Source organism: Vipera ursinii (assembly GCF_947247035.1).
Source record: "Vipera ursinii genome assembly, chromosome: Z".
Lineage (NCBI taxonomy): Eukaryota > Metazoa > Chordata > Lepidosauria > Squamata > Viperidae > Vipera > Vipera ursinii.
Window position 1 is genome coordinate 119,085,159 of NC_139517.1, and position 24,065 is coordinate 119,109,223.

At 36.1% G+C, this 24,065-nt stretch overlaps 1 protein-coding gene across 1 annotated transcript in view; it reads left to right on the forward strand.

The window, feature by feature from the left end:
* PTPRN2 (protein tyrosine phosphatase receptor type N2) overlaps positions 1-24,065 on the forward strand; it is a gene marked incomplete at its 3' end in the record, with an annotated part of 756,267 nt that overhangs the window by 612,225 nt on the left and 119,977 nt on the right. The window contains exon 13 of the mRNA XM_083376709.1: positions 2,992-3,207. Coding sequence (XP_083232835.1) covers positions 2,992-3,207 — 216 coding nt within the window. The remainder of the gene's footprint in view (positions 1-2,991; positions 3,208-24,065) is intronic.

Genomic DNA, 24,065 nt, shown 5'->3' on the forward strand with positions numbered 1-24,065 from the left:
TCCGGGCGAGCGGGACAATCTGGCCTAAAGAGCTTTGAGAAGTTGAAGAAAAGACTCTCTTCCGCGAGGGAAGTTGGATGGCACTGGGAAATGGGCAGAGGGAAAGAGCGCACCTCTCTCGGGTACTCGCCCTGCCCTGACCGAGGAGAGCGGCCTCGGACGCCTCCTTGGCTTCAGTTGGGAAAGAAAAGTTGCCTCGCAGCGGGATGGCAGTGCGCGCAGACTGCAAGTGTCATCAGAGAATGCGCCCGCACCGGACTAGAGCGCTTCTTATAGCAGCCTGCATTCAAAGCTGGACCGTAGTTGCTTTTCCACCGCTGGGCTTTCTTCCTTCATTACTACTACGGACACTGACCCTGCCGCCTTGCTGCACAAAGGGAAGGAACTTTTGGGCAGCCATATAGCTTGCTCCTTTCCTTCGGCATCGGTTCCTCGGAAAACGCGATTCGCTGGTTGTAGCATGCATTTCCCTACACATAGTGCGTTTATTAAGAATTGCGTCCTGTGAAGCCCTATTCTCGGCTCGGCAACGCCTCTCCGCAGTTACCTCGCTTTGGGGAGACAAAGAGTGTGGAATTCGACTGCCTGAGCCAAAGGTGCCACGGGATCTTGAGAGGGGTCGCTTTCTGCTTTCACAGGAGGCAGAGCCCGCTACTGTCGAGAGGAACTTTTCCCAACCGAGTTGCTTCCGGCTGCGCTTTCGAAGTTAAGCCTATTTCAGTGAGACGTGTAAGTTCTGGGAACTTAATTTCCTTCTCTGCCTAACGCAGACTAGGTACCCACACCTTCCCCTTTCCCAGCATCCCCGCAATGAAGATATTTCCTTTGAGCCGCTCCCTTCCCGGCACTCACGACCGAAAGGGAGGTCAGCCTCGGGATGAAAGTGGTCCTAAGGAGACCCGGTCGAGGCGGGCGCGTAGCCCGCGCCTGTTCTTGAGAGGCGTCTCTGGTCCGGCGACCCTGGGGGTCGCTGTCCCACTCCGCGCCTGGAGAAAGGAACGAGACAGGTGGAGATTTGGAAAGAGACTCCTCCCGCTGGCGGGGGGGGGAGGAGGAGGGAGCGCACGCAAGTCCTTCCCGGTTGCCCCAGCGCTTTTGAGCAGAGGCAAGAGAGGAGTTAGCTTCAGCTTCATTCAGCTTGACAGCGAAAGCGAAGCGAGCAGCTGGCGACGGCCGCCCCTCCCTGAGAAACAGGCGAGGGTGCGCGCCTCTGGCCTCTAGTGTTGCCTCCTCGCCTCGCTTTTCGCAACAAGGCGGGGAAGAGTCTGTCGGACTTGCCTCTCCCTTCCTTTCTTTTAAGCCGGGGTTACTCGCGAGGCCGGAGAACTACGGCTAAGCAAGAAAGCTAATTCATGGCAAGTCCGCCAAGACGCGGTTGTAATTGCTTCGGCGGCTTTCCTAAGATAGAGACAGGAGGAAAAAAAGAAGGAAATAAAAGGGAGAAAGAAAGAAAGAAAAGAAAAAAAAAGCCCGCTCGGAGCTTAACACAAGTGCCGCTTGTGGACGTGGCTCTCCGGGAGAAAATTAAATGGAGACTAGCTGAATGCAGAGCAGAAAATTACTGAAGATAGGCGTGGTAATGAATAGGCCGGGCCTGGCAATGAGGGGGGAAAGATCCGTGTGGTTAGTCCACGAAATGAGGCGGTGAAGAGGACTTGGCTAATTGTTCGCATCTTGTAGCGGCCGGAGCTGAAGCAGGGGCGGGCTTTTCCATTCATTTCCCTGGTAAATGTGAAGCGCTGGCCAAATGAGCGCGCCTGCAATCTTCCATGTCTGGCTTTTCATAGCCAGGTTGCGATTTTAATTGTTGCTAATATAGCTTATAATGAAGCTAATGAGGGGAAATTATTAGACAACTTTTGTGCGAGTGGAGCACAAAATGGATCGCTTGTATTTCTTCCCATTTTTGTTGCTACGCGCGCACATAGACACACGCGCATAATTTAAAAGGCAACATTGAATTAAGTTTGAAACGTTTCCCTTTCCCTCTCCTTAGAAAAAAGAAAAACTAAACTTTATTTGATTCTGTGAACAATAAGGCGGAAAAGAAAGAGATGGATTTTTTTCCACGTGAAAATTCTTCTCCATAAATAAAAATAAAAATATATATATTTTGGAGAAATTATTTAAACATATTCGGGATGATGAGTGAAACAAAAGAAATCCACTTCCCACTTGTATAAAAGGGAAAGCTGACTAAAAAATTAAGCTTATTGTTGGAATATTTCTTTTCTAAAACTAACTGCACAATCCAACAGTTGAATTTAAAAAAGGCATGAACAATGAAGTGTTATCAAAATGGTATTATCTTTTTAATTTAAAAGCAACAAAAGGTTATTATTTGGGACAATTTGACTTTTTTTTCGTTCATTTTATTGCATTTTATTTTGCTTTTGTACTGTTTAAGGCTACAGAAAAGTAGGATTTGCAGTCTCTCCAAACTTCATTTAGAATGCTTCTATTTAGTGGTTTTTCAAAATATATAAGTATATATAGAAAACAAATCTTACTCAGCTCACTTGTGTGTGTTTGTGTGTGTGTGTGTGTGTGTATATATATATAGTATGTATGTGTATATATATATATGTGTGTGTGTGTGTGTGCGTATGTGTATATATATATATATATATATATACACATATACATATATATATATATATATATATATATATATATATATATATATACATACATACATACATACATATACATACACACGCACGCACACACACACACACACACACATATATGTATGTATGTAAATATGTCTGGAATGCATGGAAGGATCTTGATCTTCAAAATCAATTCCGAAGAATTGAGATCTGTTTCAACAAAAATAATTGCAAACACTAAAATTTTATCTATTTAATAAAAAGTAGCAGCTATATTCAACTAAGAATTCTCTTTCTAGCAGGATTAAAAAACGTTAGAATAAATAAATTCTAAAGCATATCATCCCCCTTTTTGTTTTGTTTTTTTATATCAATGTAGAAAAACAAGCTGGAACTTTTGCCTCACCAGGCTCAGGAAGAGAAAGATACCACCAAATTTTTCATACTGACACTCCTCTCCATTGCTTGCATTTTGGGGGTCCTTGTGACTTCTGGAGTGATCTACTGCCTCCGCCATGGCTCTCATCACAAACTAAAGGAGAAGTTGACAAGCCTAGGCTCTGATCCCAGCTCTGATGCTACTGCCACTTATCAGGTAAAAGTGACTTTCTCCACTCTTATCAGTTCTTTGTTTTTGTTGGATACTTAAACGTTATTTATTATCCTGCATGTGAGGGAATGTTGCTTTTATTTATTTATAGCTGAGGTAAATATTTTTCTTTAAACAATACCATATTGGGAGTTCTTCCATTAATATTCCCCGATAGACTGTAACAGCTTTTTATTGCTGGTTATTAATCTTGTCTATTTTTGTAGCTTGCTGTAAATGTGCCTTTAATTAGAAACATTAAAAGATGCAGTTGAAATGCCTCTGGAAAAAATAAGATTAGTATGTAAAATTTGTCATTGCATACTAAATATTAAAATAATCTTTATGATTTATTAGGCATGGTTAACGCACTTATTTGAAAGTACCTCTTTTTCTTTGTGAATCATTGAATTATTGAAGGTCTGATATGAAAATAAACTTTGACCTGTAGAGTTGTCAGTTTCTCCATTATATTATATTATGGAATATAATGTTGATACATTTATAGAAACTAGAAAAGTTAAAAATAAGACTATTTTATTCTGGGAACAGTGGCACTTAATAGGTTGAAAGCATGAAAATAGATAAATCTTCTCCAGTAAATTATAAACAAATTAGGATAAATCTTTAATGTTTCAAAAACTTTCTGAGAACTGAAACTGTTTATAATAGGCAGTCCATATCTTTTGCCTTCATTGCTATATAAACAAATCATATAGTTATTCAGCAATGGCTGTGAAACTTCTTTGATATATAAATGCTAAAATACATCCTTAAACAGAGAATTGTGCATTCAGATAATGAAATATTTTAAAAACTTTTTGTTTAAGACTTCCATTACATATATTTATTTTTTACATTGTGTTGTCTGAAAAATGTACACACTTCCATATTCCAGTATATAAAAGCATAAATTTTAAAAATCTTTAAATATCCCTCTTTCTCCCTCTAATTTCTCTCTTTCTCAATTCATATTTTATGCTTGTACTATGTTAGTACAAGTTTGTTATCCAATGACATTTTTAGTAATAGTGATATAGCCAAGTAAGTGCCAATTATTACTGTTTCAAAGGAAGAGCCCTTAACTTTAATTCTAAGTATAGGAAGAAAAATAGAAATGCAATGTTCAGTTAAAATTGTATGAAGGGAGAAGACAAGAAAAAGAATTTGTAGAAAAACGAAGCTATATGAGCTGAAACTAATACTGAAACTACATATAAATAATAATAAACAAATGTACAATTCATTTGTTGAAAACTTTTTAGGTATTTTTAAGATATATTTAATATAAAATCCCTTCTAGTAACGCTGATAAAATTAGTAATTTGAAAGTAATTATACTTATTTGTAATAAAAGAATAACAGAATAACCTCTCAGTGACAATTCTGGTTAATAATATCTGTAATTAAAATCTTTCTCTTCCAGCAGGAAAATTGTTTGAGTTTCTGGGAATGACCTTTTTGCTATTTCTCTTGGGCACACTGGTTAAGTTGATATTGATTTTATAATGAGTTTCTATTGTTTAATAGGAATCTATATTCCAGATGCTAAATGAAATTTAAGCTTCATTTCTTGTATTTTCATTTATTCTTTTTAAAATTGCTAAACCAAAATATAATTCCATATATTTTTCTATTTTTCTTAAAGTGTTTTAACACTATAGTCCTAATTGTGTCAGCTCAAAGGTAAGTCTCACTAGATTCAACAGGATTTAATTAGAGGTAAATGAGAATAGGAAGTGCAGCCTAGATCTAATAAATTTTAATTATGATCTTGAGTTTTCCTAATATCACCAGTGTAGTCCCAGATCCATTAATTGTTAGAACAATTGCGATAAGGGAATTGATTTGACAGTTGGAATTTAAAAGCGTATTCGGAAAACGACTTGATTCTCATCTTTGGGAAGCAACTTAACTCCGTGTTTTGAATTCATCATATATAAGACTATAACCCAATAGTGTTATAAAACTTTAATGTCTATTTTGCCTTTACCACATAGTAATTTAATAACTCCTCTGTTTTTTTTTTGCTCCCAGGTATAATAAGTGCCAAAGTTCCATACTGTGGATTCTAGTGAACAATAATCCTTTCTTATACATTAATGTGATTGTTTTGCTCACTTTCACAAAGAATCTGTGAAAATATTGAGAGAATAGAAATTTCCCCTTCTCTCACCTCATCAAAACAAGTACAGGACAACTTCATGTGTTCAAATAGCCACAGGGAGATCATTCAAAAGATTTTCATAATTGGAAGTTTGGATTAATGGGTGTGCTGTTTAGTGTGGCAGAGTTGACCTGGGGCTATAAGAGTGACTTAACAGTGTTACAAAGAACACGGAAAGCTAGTGCTTGCATAATAGGGTTTCTATCATATAAAGAAAGTATTGGTATGGGTACTCATTTTCTAATTTTGCCTGGGGGTGTTGAAGAGGGAAAAGCTTATTATTCTTGGAATAGCAGGAAAATACCATAGAAGCAATCCTTTTTTAAAAAAAACTGATTTCTTACTAGTAAATTTTTACTGGCTAATCCTAAGTTTATCAAGAATAAGCCTTATTGATCTAAGAAACATTTACCTCTGAAATGTACTTACTGTTCTGTGTAGAATAAATATTCCACATACAACTTTTTTTAATCTCTCCCAATTTACCAATTTAATTAAAATTCAGTTAAATATTTAAATATTTTTTCTATATGATGAAAATCAAATAGAAGATAAACTAGGTATATTTAACTGGCAATAATTGTAGTGACTCTCATTAAGACCTTGAGTTAAAGAAATCACAGCCAATTTTCATTTTTTAAAAATTAAGCCTTCACTATATTTAATCTTTAGAATTCAACCATGGGAGTTTAGTTAGAAATGATCCCTCACCAATAATTAGAAGATATGATCTATATGAATAATTGTGCTACTGGAAGGAGAAAAGAGAGAATACACTATTGTAATTTTTTTGCCAATAAGAGAATATTTGCATGACACATTATTCAACATTTTATTTTAGGGTGAAATCAATGGTGAAATATCAACTGAAGCTAATGTGCATATGAGCTTCTGAAAGCGCTTTGCAATAAAGGTGGAGTTCACATTGGCCCTAGTTATAGAAAAACATAATACATATGATGAAACATAAGTCTTTGTTGCACCAATCAGTAGTAATTTTCTTCCCAGTAGAAATATTTATACATATATGGTATGCTTTGGCAACAGGATCCAAAGCATTAGGATGTTGTTAATTAAACAAATCAAATCTGTCAGCTGTTGAAGAACTTTTCAGCTATATATATTAAAATATGAGGTAAGGTGAATTATCGATGGTTTTGAACATTTGAGATTGTATTTAGGGACTGGAGGATTGTTAGGTATACTCATATAGTTTCGAATTTTGTTTGTCTTGATTATTTTTATGTCTGAACAGTGCTCATAATATATGCATCTTATTTCTTTGAAAAAATGTAACTTCATTTCTCAAGTATCCCTTTTGTGTCCATTTTATATAGTCATATACTTGCATAGCTGCACGAATAGTAATATATTTAAGGCAGCATCAGAATCATTAAAACAGATTGTTACTGCTCCCTTTGTTTTACTTTACTTGTTTGTTTACTGTGATTGTTGCTGCTGTTATGGCTTCCTTTCATTTACTATAAGTACTATAAGCCAATCTAGTACCCTGGGAATTCTATTTTCTTTTTTGATTTTTGGGGGTGGATGATGAAACCACTAAAATGTCTTTAGGGGATACTTGATATTTTACAGAATTGAACCTCCATATATATATAGAAGCCATATGATGGTATGTCACTGTGGAGGTAGAGTATTAAGCATGGTGTACAAGGGGAACAATGTGTAATCAATAATAGTGATTGCATATTTTCATTGTCATTTATGTCATCGGTGAGCAATTTAATAATGGAAGTGTGCATTGATGACTGCTGCTCTTTAGGGATGCTCTATTGTTCCAAGAGCTGTTTATATGATTCTAACTACACTATTCCTTTTGACTCCTTCCTACAAATTACTATGCTGGGCAAGATGATAGCCAATTCATTTATTTGCTAGGTAGGTTGGTAGGTAAGTAGATAGAAAAGTAGATATATATACATACATATTTAATTTCTAGAAACATTATTAGAAATGTTCATTAGTTAACACAAGCTCTTTGGACATTGGGAATTATCAAAAAATATTCTTCCTTGAGGGAGATTAATATTTTTTACTAAATAACATTATGCTGAATATACGTATCTTTATGTTGAAATCCACCAGTTGTTTTAGGACTTTCTTTACTCATTTGAGCTTAGTAAAAAGTTACAAAACTTGACTCAAATGATTCTTTGCTTAACAAAATTGTAAGATCTTCCCTTACCAAAGAAATAACTGATCAAATTTGCTTTTAAGTACTTTGGATGCTTTCCAGTCAAATTTGTTGATTATCTTAATAGTTCCTGCTTATGTATATTATTCTGCTTAATAGTTGCATATTGTTTGTGACGAATAATATTTAGGATGATTCAAGGCTTGTGTTTATTTCTTTGTCCAGCTTCATTTGTTTAAGTTTAGGAATCATAGTTCTTAGATTAAATAATTCCATAGAGCCTTGGTGGAGCAGTGGGCTAATGCCTCCTTAAGTAACACCAGCTGCCTGCAATTAGGGCAGGTTCGAGTCCCACCAGGCTCAAGGTTGACTCAGCCTTCCATCCTTCCGAGGTAGGTAAAATGAGGACCCAGATTGTTGGGGGCAATTAAGCTGACTTTGTAATAATGCCGCTTGGGGTGTGTGTGAAAGCCCTAATAAGCAGGCATATACATAGAATGAAGGCTACTGCTAAGCTTGTAAGCCGCCCTGAGTCTTCGGAGAAGAGCGGGATATAAATGGAATTAAAATAAATAAATAAATAAAATATTCCTGTAGGCAGCTTATAAATATGTTTTAAAACATCAAAGTGTTCATGTGTGCATACATGAACAAAGCATTGTAAATACATATTATACAGACACATCTGCTTGCTCTAAAATAGGATAGAAACTTTATAGGCAAGTGGAATCTAATAAGCTATATAAAGATAGGAAAAAATAAAAATATTTTACAATTGCATTCAAATCACCAGGCAAGTTCAAATGGCCTCTGACAAGCTGGTATATTCAAAAGGCTGAACACTTTAATGTATCACTTGGAGAATCGCTCTAGCTTGAGAGACCTGTCGAATACTCCATTATGAATGTACTTATAGATCTACGGAGCTGCATTGAATGGAGTAAGAGGAGGAAAACTGAGCATTGATAGGAAAAAATGGTAAGATTGGGTAGATTGCCTCTTGGATTTTTTTTATTACTGAACTAGTGTATTGACTTAATTTTAGTCTGTCATTATGAAAATAACTCTCCTTCTAGTCCAAATGACAGAAAGGAACTGGTATGGTTAGTATACTTATTTTTATTATACTTATTTAAGTTAAAACAGTTTGCATCTTTAAAAAAAATCCCCATGTCTGGGTTTTTATAAGAGTATAAGTCTATGATTAATTGCAATTATAATCCAGATTACAGTCATCATATTAAGTGGGATAGAAATGAATAATTAATTATTGTGTGTGCTGCTTTAACTATACTAACTTAACTAAAATTAAACTACTTGCCTGAAGCAAAATGATTGTCTGAAGCTGATGTTTAAGTAAAATCTGTTGGTATGAAGTTGATCAGACCAACATAGATAAAATACAGTGGGTTGTATTTTGTTCTTTTATATTGTGTTGTAAAAATGCTTTAATTTTTTATGCTTCATTTTTCATGATATTTATCAAAAGCTTCTGCCATGGTGAGTAATATCATTATTTGAGATTTGCGATTCTAAGATATAAGGCATGCAGAAAAAAATATATCCTTAATAATCCTTAATTATATCTTTTGCAATTCTCACAAAATTCATTTTCCGAAGTGTTTTTAGGATTAATTTCTCCTAATTTAAAATATTAGTAACTGAAAGAGAATTGCAATTATGCCTTTATTGGTTACCATATTAAGGATTTCTTTGTGTAGTTCCAACGAACCAGTCTGTTCTAATAAAAAAAAAGTGTAGAAGAGTAGGTTGCAAAATGATATTTCACTGTGAAAACCTGAAATGTATAAAGAGAAAAAAAGAAGCAGCAAAGTAAATTGAATCAGATATCTGGGGGGGGGCATATAGTATTGTATATACTATATAGCATATATAGTATAGTAATTAACCTCAAACTATCCATCTTCTTTACTTTATATATTTATTAAATCAGTGAATGCTTGACATGTCCATTCAATACTATATTGTGTTATGGGGCTAATAAATTAAAACAGTGTCATGAGGAAAATGAACAGGAATAGAAACTGAAAAAAAGACTGTTAAATTAAGGTAGTATTCATGACGTTTCAAGCTTGCTCTTAAAAACACCCCTGGACTTTGCAGGAATGTTTATAGTCATGAAATAAACTTTTCTTATTTAGACATTTGTGTTTGGCCTACTTTTTAATGACAGGAGGGGAAAGCAGCTGGTGCTAGACATTTTGGCACTTTTCTTTTTCATTCCTCGAGATAAGCCAGAATAGCCAACATTGTCCTGGTTCTAAATTATTTCGCCATAACTGCTGGGATTTTTTTTTCTGCAATAGCTGTTAGTCTGATTCTAGCTTTCATTGCAGTAGAGGTTCATGTAAGTCTCTTGCTCAGTCTTTCTGACACAAATGGTTAATTACCTATCTAGCTGCATAAATGTTTCAGGATCTGTATTAGCAAATGTTAGAAATTTTGAGAGAGCAAAACTGTATATATGTAACACCTGTTGCAAGTGACTCAAAGATTGGGATCACTGCTCTGAACCTGCATATTGCTGGTATATATACTGAATGCTATATATTTTCATCTTCCCCAAAATTTTCTTTGTCTGGTCCCCAGTGCCTTTTGCTTCTCTTCTAATTTGCCCATGCATTCTTTCTAGATAACATGAGAAACCTGAAATGCATGTTTTTACACCGGAAAAAACTCCTTTCACAAGATTTTCAAGGTTCTGAAGCTGTATGAATTGTAGGCTTCTTTAACTATTAAATACATATCAATAATAGCTTACTTTACAGGTATTAGAGGGGTTTTTTTAAATGTAAGTTGTATTGTGTGATGATGTTACCATCTTACTTTCTCCTCACCAATTTTGTGGGTCCCATTCCTATCCACTAACACTTCACCCAGGAATGCCACTTCCTACATTTATCAGCCTGAGCTCTTTTCGTATTTAAAAGTTTTATTAGTTTAATAGTATACGATACAGTGAAAATACGAAAGTAAATAGTGGGAAAGACAGGGAAGGGAAAGGGGAATAGAGAAATGAGGTAAGGAAGAAAAAAGAAAAAAAAGGCATTGACTTCCGACTTCCTTTGGTGCAGCAAAGTAGAGTTTCAACTTCCAACCTCAACTTTTTACTTTTACAAAATAATATAAACTAGCCATTTCAATAACATCAACAACATAAAACCCAAAATCAAATTTTCATTTTTTTTTACCTCAGGCATAAAGTCTAGAAGCGGTTTCCACATGGCAGTAAAAGTGTTCATATTCTTTTCTTTAATCAATACAGTCAGTTTAGCCATCTCTGCTAGCGCCATCAGCTTTTGTAACTATTCCTTCATTGTGGGAATCAACGTAGTCTTCCATTTCTGAGTGTAGAGTAATCGTGCTGCTATTAACATATATAACATCAAAGTTCCATATTTTTTTCCAGGTCATTGTCCATTAGCCCCAAGAGAAAAGTCTTTGGTTTCCTTTCTGTATTCACTTTAAGAATTTTCTGTATTAACATTTGAATCCTACTCCAATATTTTCTTCCTTTATCACAATCCACCATAAATGGTAAAAAGTCCTTTCCTTACCTTTGCATTTCCAACATTCATTTGAAATACCTTTATATATTTTTGATAACTTGTCTGGTGTTAAGTACCAACAGTACATCATCTTGTAAACAATTTCTTTTAAACTATAATTTAATGTAAATTTTATTCCACATATTTTCCCATTGTTCAAGCATTATATTGTATCCCAAATTCCTTGCCCATTGAATCATACAATGTTTTACTTGTTCAGTTTCAGATTTAAATTCAATAATATTTTATAAACTTTAATTATATGTTCATCACTACTGCACAATAGGGTTTGCAGTTCATTTTTAACAAAATTAAACCCAATTTCTTTTTCTTTCAATTGCATATATGTAAACCAATAGCAAACATTACCTTCTGATTCTAGCTCCTCCTTGGATTTGAGGGTAGGCTCACCCAAACTGAGGTATTATTTTACCGTAGGTCCACCGCTTTGATTTCATCACCATCCCTTTTCTTAAAAAAAGCTAGCTTCTTGTGGGGAAACCCAAAGTGGCACCTTCATAGAGAACCAGTGGTGGGATTCAAATATGTGAACAACCGGTTCTCGGTGTGGATGCTGCTTCCTGAAGTCCATTCTGGACCTGGGCAACCAAAAATTAGCTACCAGTTCTGCCTAAGTGGTGCGAACCAGCTGAATCCCACCACTGTAGAGAACCTTGTTTTATATTTATTCCAAATTCTTAAAATGGCATGCCTAGTAAAATGGTTATTAAAATCAACATTTACTTTAACTTTGTCATATCACATTCATAGCCTTCTAGGTCCAGTAACCTCTTATTCTGAAGGTTCATCCATTCTTTTAGCCAAACCAAACAAGCATCAAAATATAGTTTCAAATTGGGTAAGCCCAAGCCCCTATTTATCAGCCAGAGCTCTTTTTAGCTCTGCTATCCTGGAATATCTTGCGGAAGCCTAATGATTTTTCTACCTATTTTTGATCCCAAGACACTATAAGAATTCATCTGGGAAAAGTAAATCAAATGCCCTCTATTTGTTTGGATATCTCTGCCAAATCTAGCTCTAGGATGTTCATAACTCTATCTTTTGTTTAATCACATTATACACGCACAGCTCATCTAATCATCCATTCACCTGCCTCTTGGTATGGCCATGCCACAACATTCAAGGTACATTCTTTTATATTTTTACATAAGCAGTATGCATAAAATTAGTAAATGGACCAGGCTTAGCTTTTTAGTAATTTTTACTTAAGGCTTAATAAATATTTATAAAATTTGGCATCTAAAAGGGTTTCCAAACTCTTCACCTCATCATCCTCTTTATGAAGTTTCAGATTGTTTATCAACCCACAAATTTTTGTTGTATGAAAATAATTTAATAAATGCTATTCTAAATATTGGTATTATGAATAATATATTGACCACTTTGGGGAATCTGGATCTAAATAATACCCCATACAGTACTATGTTTATATATTCTATTTTGCTATAATACCAGTGTCTATTTCAGAAAACTACTCTGCTTTCATATTCCTACTCTGTTTACATATCCCAATCAATCCTTTCCCAAGGAAACTAATGTTTTCTTTTTTCCCCCTCATGTTTCTATTACCCCTAGTGAGAACAAACAATGAGCAGCATACATCCTAATTTTAAGAGAAAAGAAAATTAAAAGTTCAAAATACAGCATTATCTTTAAAGATATTTCTCAGATGGAACATCTTTCTTTCTGCCTTCTGATGTTCTTCATCATTTGTTGGAACGTATCAGTCTCTCAGATAAAGGATCAGATGAGAAGGGGTGCTGAGGAAAAGAGGAACAAATGGGACTGATCTGTTCTGTGAGACCCGTTGTTCTCATCATTCTTCCCATTTCAAGAGTGTTCTCTTTTGTAATTTAGGGCTCCAGTGTTTCATTTCAAATCCATTCCTTTCATTCAGCTATCCCTATTCCTCATGTATGAAGTGTTCTTTTATTTTACTCCTTCAAAGTTCTGTCCTTTTATCTGTGCAAGTCATCTTTTTCTGTCTAGTCAGGTTTATGTCTGTTTGTATCTGCTCATGGCTAAATACTAACTTGGTGTTTTGTGCTATCTTTGTGCTGTCTAAAATCAAATTTCCTCATAAAATCTAAAAAAGTAATGGGAAGGCAGATAAAATAGATCAGGGACCCTAGGCATTTTGCCAGTCTTTATCAAAGCAGGCAAATCAGTATTTCTAGTTATCTTATTTCATTGTGTATGTATGTGTATGAAGACGTGTGTGTGTGTGTGTGTGTGTGTGTTGTGTGTACACACATACATGGTCATACAAAATAAAAAGTGTACAGAAGGCATTGCCTTTATGTATTTTTCATTTGAAGAAAAGTCAAACGCTGTCACGTGTATGTATGTATGTGTGTGTGTACACACACACACACACACACATACAAACATTCCAATTGAAATATCTGCCCTCTTCTTGAAATTTGAAAATTGCTTCCTCATTGTTTCGAGAATACATAGATAAAGTTAAGCAATTTTCCAGCTTGCTGTGTTTCTACTGGCTGCACTTTTGCATTAACATTGGATCATATACAGGAAACTTAACTGGAAAAACAGACAGTAGTGGTGATTACGTGGGTGTCTTGGCTCAAGTTGTCTAAAGAAATTAGTACCAAATGTGGTTGTAGCAATGTGATTCAAGGTTCCACAATGTCTGTGCCTTAATGATTACTGTCCAGTTGCACTCACTTCCATATAATGAAGTGTTTTGAGAGATTGGTAAAGGACTATATGTATTCATGTCTTCCCCCTACATTTGACTCATTACAGTTTGCCTATTGGAAGAACCGCTCTGTAGAAGATGCATTTTCATCTTAGCTTGGTGCACCTGGAAGGGAAGAATACTCATGCGAATGCTGTTTGTTGATTTTAGTTCAGCATTCAGGAAAATCATTCCTCAGCATCTGGTAAACAAACTGGGCCTCTTAGGTTTTAATACTCCTTTATGTAATTGGATACTTGATTTCCTTATTGATAGGCCCCAGGCTGTGCGAGTTGGAAAAGAAGTTTCCAATTCCAATTCCTTGAGTGCAGGTTCCCCGCAGGGCTGTGTTTTGAATCCGCTACTGTTCACCTTGATGACCCATGACTGCTGTGCCAAATCTGCTACGAATCATATTATGAAGTATGTAAACAACATGGCAGTGGTGGGTCTTATCCAGGATGACAGTGAAGATGTTTATAGGGAGGAGGTGAAGGCTCTGGTGGACTGGTGCAATAAAAGTAACCTGGTTCTAAATATTGATAAAGGTGATCATAACCATACCCCGTTCTATATCAAGGCTGCAGCTGTGTAGGTGGTCAACTGTTTTAAGTATCTGGGGGTGTAGATAACTAACAATCTGACTTGGTCTCTTCATACATTATCTTTAGTCAAGCGTGCAAACCAGTGTCTGCATTTCCTGCACTGGATGAGGAGAACACCTCTCTCTCCTTCTGTCCTGGCCACTTGTTACAGAGGCACGATTGAGAGCATCTTAACAAACTATCACTGGTTTAGTGGTAGCAGTGCCTCAGATAGAAAGTCCACACAAAGAGTGGTAAGGACACGTTATTCAGGATGCTCCCTATAAGTGCTATGTGTTTAGAGCTCAAAGCATTGTTAGAGACCCCATACACCCACTTTACGGTCTATTTCTGTTACTGCCCTCTGCAAGGAGGTTTTGAAGTATTTCTAGCAGGACTACCAGACTCTGTAATAGCTTTGTTCCCAATGCCATCCGTCTGGTAAACTCGCAAGATTCATTTTTCTCACCATGCACATGTATACATAATCCGAACTAGACTGTGTTGTTTCTCTGGACTACATATGTGTGTGCATGAGGGTATATTTATAACGTATTTTATTTTTTGTCATATTTATGCAGTATATATTGGAGGTGGTTATCCTTTGAGAGCTGTATACAATGAAATCTCATTTTAATGTATGCTGATTAGGGTATATTTATATTTATAGTATATTTAAAGTGACAACGTTTATTCTATTTAATATGCTTATAGAATAGAATAGAACAGAACAGAACAGAATAGAATAGAATAGAACAACATGGAATGCAATGGAATATGGAATGGAATGGAATGGGATAGAATATGGGATGGAATGGAATATGGAATGGAACAGAACAGAATAGAACAACAGAACGGAACAGAACAGAACAGAGCAGAACAGAACAGAACAGTATAGAATAGAATAGAACAGAACAGTATAGAATAGAATAGAATAGAATAGAATAGAATAGAATAGAATAGAATAGAATAGAATAGAATAGAACAGAATATCACTTCCAAAGCAACATATTTTAAAGATGGAAGAAATGTGAGAGTCCTATCTAGCTTTTAAAATTCTAGAGGAGATAATTAATCCTGTCTATGTGTGAAATATTTTAATTGGAGCTCAGTTTATTGTATCAAGAATATTAAGAGAAGAGGTAAACATGGTGAAGAACATAAAATGCTTGCACCTGTTATTTCTTGCTTATTGTGTCATGAAAGTGGCTGTCATTTTTTTTAAAAAAAATCTGATGTTCCTCATTATAGAAAAAAGCCCTTTTGAAGCTAACTCCTTTGATTACTTCAGCACCAGTTTTACTCTGAAACATGTATTTTTCTTTTCCTTTTTTATTAATCTCAGCTTCAACAGGATTTCAGTAAAAGTTTGCTCAAAGGCTATTTTTTTTTAAAAAAGGCTTTCTATATCTTTCAATAAATAGGGGGATTGCTTTGAAATAATATTGAAGCATGTAATGAAAGGTAGGAACTCATAATCTATGATCAGTTGTTATTTCAATAAATAGGGGGAATTACATTGAAATAATATTTAGGCAAGTAATGAAATGTAGGAACTCATAATCTATGATCAGTTGTTAAAATAGCTGTGTTTTTTTCTGATTCCCATTATAACCCAACATGATTTGTTTGCCTTTTGAAATCAGTATGGACCTTGGACCCAGGAAATGCATGTATTTGTGCCTTGGTACTCACCTTTTTTCTTCTACATCTTAAGAAGTGATAAATTGGAACAATTTTCCCACTCCTTACCTGGACTGTAGTGAATATTGTTTTTTAAAGATCTAGGACTAAGACCTCTTTTTTAAAAACAGGTTATTTTTAGAATATTTGCAGAAGTATGCATACTTGTGCATAGATACTTCTGCTATGATTTGGTAAGAATCTGAAAATCAAAAATCAAGTTTATTTTAGTTGACATCCTTCACAAAAGGGATTAGACATTTTTGTACTCTCTTTGGATATTAGAATGATTTTCTAGAAATAATTGGCTACAATTCATGGAGACTGCTGTTTCACATACTGATTTATGGAATTCATTGTCTCAAATAGTCTTGTTGATTTGCACCTGAGATGTATTTTTATAATAAATATTAAATGACTTCCATCATGGATATAGTCATATAGGGAGGAAAGACATAAAATCATAGAATTTACCATAAAACTGTGGATTTGGAGCATCTAGCAGCAAGGAATATCTAGTCCAACCCTTTGTCTTTTGCAGAAAAAACATCTTTGACTATGCAGCTTCTTCCAAAAAAAATGCTGACATGGAGAACCCATAAACTTCATAAATAGACTATTCCACTTTTGTATAAATTATATAATCAAGACAAAATCTGTTTAGCTTCAACATATGTCCATTATTTCTAATCCTATTTTTTAGTGGAAAATAATTCTTTGCCATCTATGGTATGCTGTCATGCATTTGAACACCGATTCTGTGATTCTGCTCAGTCTTTTTTTTCTCAAACTGAGCAAGCTCCAGAGTGTCCTCGTACAGAATATCCATATACCTCTCTATTATTTTTGTTGTCCTTCACTGAGTCCTACCAATATCTTGACTCACACATGGTATTCCAAATAGAGCACGGGTTCCCAATCGGGACTGCGAGATGATATTTCAGAGGGTGCAAAAACTTGGGTTTAGAAGTTTTAAAATTATAATGTATATGCATAATTTGTTGCTGTTATTTCAAACTTTTGTAAGGGGTGCAAGAATATATCAGAAGCGTACTAGGGTTGTGGGGGTGTAGAAAAGGTTGGGAGCCACTGAAATAGAATCTCCCAGGCAATAAGACTTATGGTGTTACTTTAATGCATTCCAAAACTGCAGTAGCCCTTGTAGAAGCTGCTGACACCATTTCTCTCATGTTCCCCCACCCAGATTAGATTTCAATTTTGTTTGTCATCCTGCATGTTCACTAGAATTTTGTGTCATTGACAAATCTGATAATTCTCCCATCAGTGTCATTGTCCAAGTCATTAATAAAGACAATAATACTGGACCTGAAAAATCCCCAAGGGATTCCATTGGCCACTTATAGTTGTAGTATCATCTAAACCATACATGTCAAACTCACAACATCACGTGACGTCATGCAACATATCGGGACAGTTTTGCCATTCCCGGCAATGGGGTGGGCACAACTTCCACATAACACGTCTGGCCCGTGGGCCAGCAGTTTGACACCCCTAATCTAAACCATATATCTAAACAGCTTGTCAGTAAGAATGCTGTATGGAATCTTTTCAAAAGCTTTGTTGAAATTAAGATTGATTATATTCATGGCATTTCTTTTGTCCATCATGTGGTTATAAGGAGACATGATTTGTCTAATAAATCCTATGTTTGACAATAGCAATCAGCATATTTGTAAAAGTTTTATCTGGCATCTTTGTTACTTACTCTAGCACCTTTCCATGTATTCATGTTAGACTCACAGATAAATAATGATGGGATCTTCTTTTTTATTTCTTGAAGACAAGGATGGGAGGGTGACATATTTGTTCTTCTTGGATTTTCTGACATCTCCCCAGTTCTCCAGAATTCCTCAGAAATAGCTGACAGTGGTTCCAACAATTCTTTAGCCAATGTTTTCAGTATTTTAAAGTATATTTTCCCCAGCCTGTGTACTTGGTGGCATTCAGTTTCAACTAGAATATCTTTTACCACATTCTTATTGACCTGCACCCATCCCTATTATGCTTGTGGCCAGTTTTGCTACTAAAACACAGTTTCTTTTGGATGTAAAAGAGGCAGAATAGGAGTTACGCTGTCCTCCTTGTTCTTGGTTCTGTAAAGATTTCTCTGTTTGGGGAATAAGCAGGACATTCACAATCTCCCTTGTCTTCCTCTTGCCATTGAAATATTTGAATAAACTTTTGTTCCTGGATTTTGCTCTTTCTAACCTTAGCTTATTTCCTGCCTTACATTGTCGTCCGGGCCTATTCCAACATTTTTTATCTCAAGTTTTATAGACATACTTGGTTATTAGCTTTTCTTCCATTTCCAATAAGCATCCTTTTTTACTTTCATCTTTGTAAGTTGCCTGTTTTAACACACTAGCTTCCTTAGATGTTTCTTAGTGGCTATGACAACTTTGTCTTTAAAGTTTCGTTTCCATTGTACTTTCCATTTTGCCCTTATTAAAATTGAAAATTGAAGTTATCAAAATTTCTGAAATCCATAGTTTATGTCTGACTATTCTGTTACTGAGCTTTTTGTTAAAATCAAGAACTCTTAACACTGCATGTTCTCTTGCATCAGAATTCCCATCACTTTACTATTTTGAATCAAAGCCTTCTTGCTAGTAAGGATGAAATTAAGTAGATCCCAGAGTGCCAATCTAAATCTGCAGTCTCCAGATGTTCTTCAAGGGCAGTCTCATATAGAGTGCATTGTACTAGTCCACAGCGGGGAGTGTGTGACCATGGCATGAATAACCATTATCAGTGATCTTAGGCCAATATTCCACTAGAATGTACAGGATTTTAACCAGTTCAGTATCCTAGTTTATCTTTAAAGCCAATCTGTAAGAACTCCTTGTCTCTATTGTGTGATTTTCTGTTCTTTTGAATGTTATTTTTAGAGCTGTTCCTCACATTCCCTGACCATAGGAGGTATTTTGATGCATTCTAGGAAAGATTCCTTTCAGTCATGATGCCCATGTCTGAAACAATTTTACCATAGTAGTTTGTATGGAGAAGTCCTTTATTTTCCTGGCAGTCCTTTTGATGTTTCCCAGCTTTTCAACTTGTACCAATAAGTATATTGCCTAGCCGGGGAACAGCATGTTGCTGATTTTGACTGATATAAGTGTTACTTCTCATCTGTCTTGGATGGGAAATCACCAGAAAATTCTAGTGATATAGGCCAGACTAGGAAGAAAAATCCTCAGGAGAATAGAATGTCAGTCTGTTTCTGTATTGTTGCCAGGAAAAATGACCTGGAGGTATCCGTGAAGTCACAGAAATTGACCTTAGCATGAAGGAAAAACATTTTCAATTGCTTATATAGATTTCCTTTTAGTGAAACAAACAAGTTGATGATGGGAAAGCAAGATATTATTTCATTATTTTAATGTCTTTGCTCTTCAGTCAACCTATGTATTCAGTTTTCTGGAGGCTCCATCCTTAGAAGCAACTTATCTTTGAATATCAAATGCTTGGGAAGGAATGTTGTCTTAATGCCCACTTTATAAACTTTCCAAAATACTACTTGGATAGTATTGGGAAGGGAATGCTTGATTAGATGCTACCCTTATGTCCTGAAACTGAAGTAGCTACTTAAAAACTGAAAGGAACAAGCTTTAGTTATCTGACTAAATATGGTATCACTGTCTGCATTTTAGAGATATAACAAATCAAGGAAGAAGATTTCCAGTTGTAGATAGTGTTCGTCTCTGGAATAATGAGTTTTGAAACAGGCAAGGTAATGTGAATGTTCATACATTTTTAGCCATGCAAGTGCAGATTTTATTTTACATCTTGTATATGGTGGGTGTTCTGGTAAAGTTTCCGAGGAATGTGCCTACATAATATAGTTAATAACTGTTAGCTGAATACCAGCTTAATCCTAAAAGAGAGAAAAGGATGAGGAAAAAATTCAAAATTGTACCATCCTTGTTTCTTTTTGGTATAAGAGAGTGAGGATAGACTTTTAGGTTTCTCTTATTATACCTCAACGATAAAGTCATTGTGGCATCTGTTTCTTTACCTGGGCTGCCTTGGTGGAGCAGTGGGCTAATGCCTCCTTAAGTAACACCAGCTGCCTGCAATTAGTGCAGGTTCGAGTGCCACCAGGCTCAAGGTTGACTCAGCCTTCCATCCTTCCGAGGTAGGTAAAATGAGGACCCAGATTGTTGGGGGCAATAAGCTGACTTTGTAAAAATGCCTCTTGGGGGGGGGCGAAAGCCCTAATAAGCAGGCATATACATAGAATGAAGGCTATTGCTAAGCACATTGATTTGTGCTTCTTAGATTGTAAGCCGCCCTGAGTCTTCAGACAAGGGCGGGATATAAATGGGATTAAAAAAAATAGCTGATAATGGTTATAATCAGTAATGACAGGCAAGGATTGTATGATGACCAAGAAATGTGACAGGAATAGTACATATTTAATGTATAAAGAGAGAGTTTCCTCCTTTAAATTTCTGGGAGTCTACCTCTGTGAAGATCTGACCTGGAAAGTTAACACAACTCAGGTGGCTAGAAAGGTCCAACAGAGGCTTCACTTTCTTAGGGTCTTGCGGAAGAACAGGGTAGAACAACAGCTAATGACCCTCTTTTACCGGTCTACTATAGAGAGCATCCTCTTGTATGGTATTGTGGTTTGGTATGCTGGTCTGACAGCCGTGGACAGGAAAGTATTACAGAGGGTAGTGAGCACAGCACAAGACATTGTGGGCTGTCCCCTGACACCACTGGATGACATCGCCAGGGCTCGTTGCTTTGGAAGTGAGGAAGATTCTCAGGGATGACTCACACCCTGGACGGTATCTCTTTACTCTCCTACCATCCGGTAGAAGATATAGGAATATAGCCAGCCTACCAACAGGCTGAAAAATAGCTTTTATCCGTGGGCTGTTAGGCTTTTAAATGGGACATAATCTTATGCAGAATTGACTTGGGAGGCCGGTGTGTGGTGTAGTTGGTTCACATAGTGTGGTGGGATGGAGGGTTTGTTGTCACTGTGTGTTGGGGGGAGAGAGCATGGGGGGACTGCTAAATGGAAAGCAGACAAAAATTGAGAAAATCTGTGCTATGTTTACTACCTCTTTTTCAAATTACATAGCTATTTTTTGCTATTAATACAATATTCATTTTGTTCAATATTTAGTCTATATTTTTTCCTCTGTATCATATGTGTCTAATACTACTATAAGTACGCTGAGGCTCAATTTTCTACCAAATTTCAGTATTGCTATGAAGACTCATAACAGGTTTAATATTTGCCCTAGAGTTGCTCTGCTGAAAAAAAACTTGTCTATATTGTTTATTACTTGGCATCTCTATCAGTTCGGCAAAGGAATCTGTTTTTCTCAAATTCTGGGAACTTTTACCCATTCTGCATGTGTGAATTAAATGGAAGGAATGACCATAGCACTTTCTGGTATTGATTGTTTATTGTCTCTGAAATACAGTATTCCAAATAAATGCAATTTATATCTATTTCTAAAATGATGTCCCAGTCACTAGATGTGAGACTTCAAGATAGAGCAGACCAGAAATCTGTTGTATTGTCCATTCTCTATTATAAAACTATAGAAACAAAATCTTGCAACTTCGAATGTGCTTCTCTCTCTTTTTATTTTTGTGAAAACTAGAAAGGAGCTAGTCTGAGAAATTTACTCAGATTCTATTCTTGCCCCAGACTCAGTTCCCTTTTGTTTGACATCGATCTTGGTAGTGTCTCTTCTTCTCATCTCTCAAGGTCATTCCCTCTGTCCTCTACATCACAATACATAGATCATCTTCTGTTTAAGGTTGGTCCTGAAACTGTTGAATAAAAAAAGTCAGTCTGAGTTTAAGACTTGGTGATTAAATATCACTACATAGAGATGTAGCTTTCTTAATAGTAATTCAGAAGTGGTTTGCCATTGCCCATGTTATTTCACTTCATTACATTACAGTCCAGCCTGTAGTTTCCTGGTAGTCACGTACAATGCAAAATCCTGCTGCTTCACTTTTCAGCGTCATTAATGGTAAGCTGAATGGTACTATTTAGCAGGAAAATGTTTGTTTATTGATAGGCTACTTATTTATTTAAACAAGAGTACTATCTCATTGTTTTTAGTAGTAGGACATTATGTTTGAATCTCTCAACTCATTTGAAAATATTCTTACCAGATGAAGCTTGGCTGTTGTGTTCACTACTATAAAAATTGGGTATCATTTTTAGGCCTATTTGAAAGGTGACAGCAATTTCTACAATGTTTGTAATAATTATGTACCATAATCATAATAGTAAAGTTCGAAGGGACCTTGGAGGTCATCTAGTCCAACCCCCTGCTCAGGCAGGAAACTCTACACCATTTCAGACAAATGGCTGTCCGGTCTCTTCTTAAAAACTTCCAGTGTTGGAGCATTCACAGCTTCTGGAGTCAGGTTGTTCCAATGGTTAATTGTTCTAACTGTCAGGAAGTTTCTCCTTAGTTCTAGGTTGCTTTTCTCCTTGACTAGTTTCCATCCGTTGCTTCTTGTCCTGCCTTTGGGCGCTTTGGAGAATAGCTTGTCTCTCTCTTCTTTGTGGCAGCCCCTGAGATATTGGAACACTGTTATCATGTCACCCCTAGTCCTTCTCTTCATTAAACTAGACATACCCAATTCCAGCAGCCATTCCTTATATGTTTTAGCCTCCAGACCTCTAATCATCTTTGTTGCTCTTCTCTGTTCTCTTCCCAGAGTCTCAACATCTTTTTTACATCGTAGTGTCCAAAACTGGATGTAGTATTCCAAATGTAGCCTTACCAAGGCATTGTAAAGTGGTATTAATACTTCACATGATCTTGATTCTATCCCTCTGTTAATGCAGCCTAGCACTATGTTGGCTTTTTTGGCAACTGCAGCACACTGCTGGCTCATATTTAAGTGATTGTCCACTAGGACTCTGGGATCCCTCTCACAGTTACTACTATTGAGCAAGGTACCACCTATACTATACCTGTACATTTGGGTTTTCTTGCCTAAATGTAGAACCTTACTTTTTTCACCATTGAATTTCATTTTGTTAGATAGTACCCAGTATTCAAGTCTGTCCAGATCCTCCTGTATCTTAAGCCTGTCTTCTGGAGTGTTGCTATTCCTGCCAGCTTGGTGTTGTTTGCAAATTTGATGAGTTCCCCATCTATCCCTTCGTCCAAATCGTTGATGAAGATGTTGTCTAGTTGGCTTTCTAAATTCTTATAATAATCAGCAGAGGTAGGAGAAAGATGTAAATGTGAAATAAAAGCTGAAAAGGAGGTAGATAGGAGACTTATATGTCAACAATTGTATAGACTGACAAGATAGAAAAAAAACATTCTACTGGGAAGGCAGCTCCACTATAGAATTTCAAAACTGATTATTGGTTTAATTCAACTTCATGGCGGGATCTGCTTCACCCATGGGATATAATATCTGGATGGTATGTTGTGAGGCTATGTTTTGGGTAAGGTATTTTGTGACATTACTTGCATTTTTGTTCATCATCAATGAGAGCCATAGTGAGGTAGTGATTAAGATATTGAACTAGGACAAATTGGAATTCTGCTGAGTGTTTCTCTTAGCTCAGCCTATTTTATATAATTGCTGGTATGGAGATAAAATGAAGGATGGATTGGCAGGGTGGTCTAGAGGTGAAGATGCTTGCCTGCCACTCGGAAGGTTGAAAGTTCAATCCTAGGCAGTGACAGATATTTCTCTATCAGGGTGCAAAGATAAAATACCTGCTGCAAACTCGGTGTAGGTATTAGGAAGGGCATCCAGCCATTAAATGCTCGGCTTCTCTCAGTTGCCCCGACTCCACCCCCAATTAAAGGGATTACAGGGTCGTAAAAAGGAAAAAATAAAATAAAATGAAGGATGATTCTTCTGAATCAGGTAGTCCTTGAGTTACAAGTGTAATGAAGCCTGCCCATTCCACTCATAAATTGAAAACTCATACAGTGAATCTCGTAAATTGAGT